Genomic DNA, 4,200 nt, shown 5'->3' with positions numbered 1-4,200 from the left:
ATTCTGCCACATGTGTCGGTTGTTTGATACGCGAGATGAGATTAATTATATTTTTATGTGATTTTTAGACGAGAATTATATTATTTTAATATAATAATTATAAATTTATAATAATCAAATATATGATAAAGTTAATTTTAAATTCAATTTCGAGATTTACTTTTTTATTTCAAGTGAACGATTTATAAAGTATTTATTACGGTTAATTTTTATCGATTTAACTTTATAAACACCTCATTGAACTAAAATTTGAACAAATAAAAGGATTACTTGTGTTTTGCGTTTGTATGAAACTAATAAATACATTTATTAAATCGTGTACACTTTTCATCTAAAGATTTTTTATTATTATTAATGCTAAATTCATTTATTGAAAAAATAAATATTATGGTTATTTACTATATAGTTGAAGAGTTCTTGATAAGTACCGAATAATTTTATAAATAAGATATGAATAACTAAGAAGTTATAAATTAAAATTAATACATACCTCTTGACGCTAAATAATTTCGAAGAATGTTTTGAAAATATTATTCCGCAGTCTTCTATTGTATAATGTGAATAATCACAAATTAGTGTATAAGTATTTAGTCCTATGAAAAGTCGTTCTCCTCCAAATATAGACGATTTAGGTTTACTAATATTTGTTTGCTAACCGTAAGAAGAGGTACCACTAAAATAATAATAATAATAATAATAATAATAATAATAATACATTAGGAAATTATTTTCTTTCCTTGTGGGTAATTTTATAGCCTATTAAGGACATGGTCTTGATCCTAGATAGAATTAGGGCCCGTTTGGATGGGCTTAATAAAAACAGCTTTAAAAAAGTAATTTTGAAAGTGTTGAAACTTATTTTTAAAATAAGAAGTAATGTGTTTGGATAAAAGTGCTGAAGTTGTTATTTCAAACGTGAAAAGGGAAAAATTGAAGAAAGAGATGTTAGGGTTATGTTGTAATTTGGAGATTGTATAAAAATATTAAGGGCGAAAAGATAAAAATGTGGTCAACTTAAAACAGCTTATAAGCTAAAAAAAAAGCACCTCTATCCCAGCTTTTAACTTTTGACTTAAAATAAGTTTTTTTTAACTTAAAATAAGTTATTTTGAGTATTGCCAAACAGCTAAATAAGTCAAAAATCAGCTTTTAAGTCAGTTTGACCAGCTTTTAAGCTGAGCCAAACAGGCTCTTAGAGAGTATATATGGAGGTCGAGGACTCAAGATTAATTAGGGTAAAGAATTAGTAGATAGTCGAACATTATAAAATTTTCATTATTAATATTATGTAGTATTTGTTATTTTTATTGTTCTCTTCTCTTATGTTTTTTACGTAACGTAACTTCTTTTCATATTTTATTTTATTATGTGTCACTTGAGTCGAGATTGAAAGTCTACTGAAAATAATCTTCAAAAATAATGTATATTTTACTCTCTTTACCTAAAATTGCACTTGTAAAATTATACTGTATATGTTATTTATATTTTCATGGTGACTAACCTTAACCAATAAGAAATTCAAAAAGACTATAAAATTGAAACAATGAACATATATCCCACAAAAATAGGAATATACTTCTAATATTTATCATTACAAGTAAAAAAGAAGAAAAAAACAACATTTAAAATCCAATATGGGCTAATTAAGAGTTCAAAATCTCTACCCATAACTTTTTTTACATTCTTGAACGTGTATCTGTCATTCAAATAACTAATTAAGTGCCATAAATAATCTAATCAAACTAATTAATTAATTATCTAAAGTACTTTGAGGGGTTGCTTCATAATCCAACCCTCATTATCAATAAATGATATGCTTGTTAATTGTTGCAACTCTTGTTGGCTCAACTTGGTTACCCATGGCACTCTTTGTGTAGTGTTTGATCCAATTCCATTGCATTTTTCCTCAGAAAATGTCAATTGATTCCTATATCATAAACATGATATAATAATGGTTATACACCATGATGATGAAGATGACGATAATGATGATTTTATAATTTTTTTTAAAATGTCAATAAGAAAGCTAAAAGAAAAAAAAGGTAGTTAAATACACTAAATTCTCGCTATGCCAGATTTGACAAGGGGAAGATCATAATAGACATATTTTGTGATCAAACTGAAAAATATTTTCTGAAAAGAATTTTTCTCCTTATCAAACACATCATAAGTTCTATATATATAATGTAAAAAAATATTTAAATAATTTTGTCATTTTAAAACATATATGCAAATTCCTATTAATTAATAACATGATAAAATATCAACCAACCTTACCACCAAATTAAAGAATGGAATGGAATGGAATAATAAAGGCTTTTTTACATTTATCAAGAGGTATAGTAATTTATCCCAAAATACAAGTCATCTCTAATAGGAAGCATTAAACGGTAAAAAGTATCTATTAGACATTTTCTTAATTTAGTTTTTGAAAAATAGCTAGATTCATATAATGTTAAATTCTACAAAATGAAATTAAGATGGCAAATAATTAGCTATTTATGTATTTTACCTTGCTAAAATCCTCTATATCATGCTTCTAAAATACAAATAAGACTAGTGAATTCTGAATATGGAATCAAATCAATTTCAAGCATCGAATGATCACTAAAAGAAAAATACAATTTACGAGTAATATAAAAAAATCCATCAATGTATATAAGTTAAATATATATGAAGGGATCAAAACTTACTCTTTTCCACTTAAATTCCAAGCAGACCAACCGGGCGAAACGATGACGTTTGACATTGAACAACTATAGAAAAGAACCCTAGCATAGTCCCTCCATGGCCTCCCTAAATAAGTTAATCCAGTACCATAAACTTCACAATTTTTGAAAACAAATCCACTTTGATCATGTTGACTTTGTCTTCCTTGTGCTGTAATAGATCCTGGTCCATCTAATGTTCCTGCATTTACTACTAAGGCACATCTCTGCATATATCAAACAAAAAAAAAAAAACTGGGTCAACAAAAGAGGTTGCTCGGACGGTAAATACTATGTCTATAACCTCAGTAACTTTGAGGTTATAGGTTCGAGTCACTAAAGAAACAAAAGAAAAACTAATGATAATTATTGGTCTGAATCATTCGATCATCCAGTTTACAATGTGTATATATTGTGTATACATTACACTATATATATATACCTATGATATACATTCATATACACAATAGCTTGTACATCCATTATAAAATTCATAACCTATGTACATACATTAAACACAATAGTGTAAAAACAACTTTTTGGAAATATTCAAATTCAAGTGAAATTCCAAAAAATTATAAAAATAAACAGTTAAACTAGAAAAAAAAAAGTATCAAATAGGCAAGGAGACAAGCTTTATGGCAAGTTGAATTACATAACCATACAACAAACATGTCTATTTGTCTAGTATTATAATTAATAACCAAAATACAAAAATATAATTGCAAACAATTTTACCTCATAAATAGATTGACCATTACCAAAGATGAAATCAATAGCTCCAACAATAGTGCAAAGTTTGAAATAATGTCTTCCTTGTACATCCCACACTGTATCTTGCACTCCAATAAATCCACATCTATAAAATGTTGATTTATCTCCAGAAATCTTTACTGCCAGTGCTTGGCTCATATTTTTGCTGCCTTTTAGAGGAATGTTATAAGAATTCTGAATAAACATAACAAACATAAAGTTTATCAAAAAAATTAAAAAAAATGATTAATGAAGTGAAGCGAGAACTATGATGCCTCAGGTTCAAATTTGAGATGAGATAAAAATACTAGGTAATTTTTTCTGTCTATCTAGTCCATGTTGCTGGTGGGAGGTCGCAAGTATCCTGTGAAATTGATCGATATGCATACAAGTTGAATAAAGTTTATCAAAAACAAAAAAAGTGGTTAGTGAAGTAAATCGAGAATTATGATATCTCAGGTTCAAATCTCAAATGAGATAAAAATACTAGGCGATTTTTTCTATCTATCCAGCTCTTGTTGCTGGTGAGAGGTCTCAAGTATCTCAAGAATTAATCGAGATATATGCAAGCACACCCAGACATCACGATTATTGAGATGAGAGGTATTTCCATGAAATCAATCAACGTGTATGTGCAAGCTAACCTGAACACCATGCTTATCAAAAATAAATAAATTATAACCAATAGTGAAAAAATAGTAATTTCATCGAAAACGTTTATGACAAGTCATGATTTTCT

General features: G+C 27.4%; 1 protein-coding gene across 1 annotated transcript in view; it reads right to left on the bottom strand.

Moving 5' to 3' along the window:
• Positions 1-1,758: 1,758 nt before the first annotated feature.
• The window catches only part of LOC107019772 (probable pectinesterase 29), a 6,544-nt gene continuing 4,102 nt past the window's right edge, over positions 1,759-4,200 (bottom strand). Inside the window, exons 4-6 of the mRNA XM_015220145.1 lie at positions 3,447-3,656; positions 2,694-2,935; positions 1,759-1,927 (exon numbers count right to left, since the gene is read on the bottom strand). Coding sequence (XP_015075631.1) covers positions 1,759-1,927; positions 2,694-2,935; positions 3,447-3,656 — 621 coding nt within the window. The remainder of the gene's footprint in view (positions 1,928-2,693; positions 2,936-3,446; positions 3,657-4,200) is intronic.

The sequence above is a fragment of the Solanum pennellii genome, chromosome 5 (genome assembly GCF_001406875.1).
Source record: "Solanum pennellii chromosome 5, SPENNV200".
Lineage (NCBI taxonomy): Eukaryota > Viridiplantae > Streptophyta > Magnoliopsida > Solanales > Solanaceae > Solanum > Solanum pennellii.
This window is presented reverse-complemented; position numbering and strand designations above follow the sequence as displayed.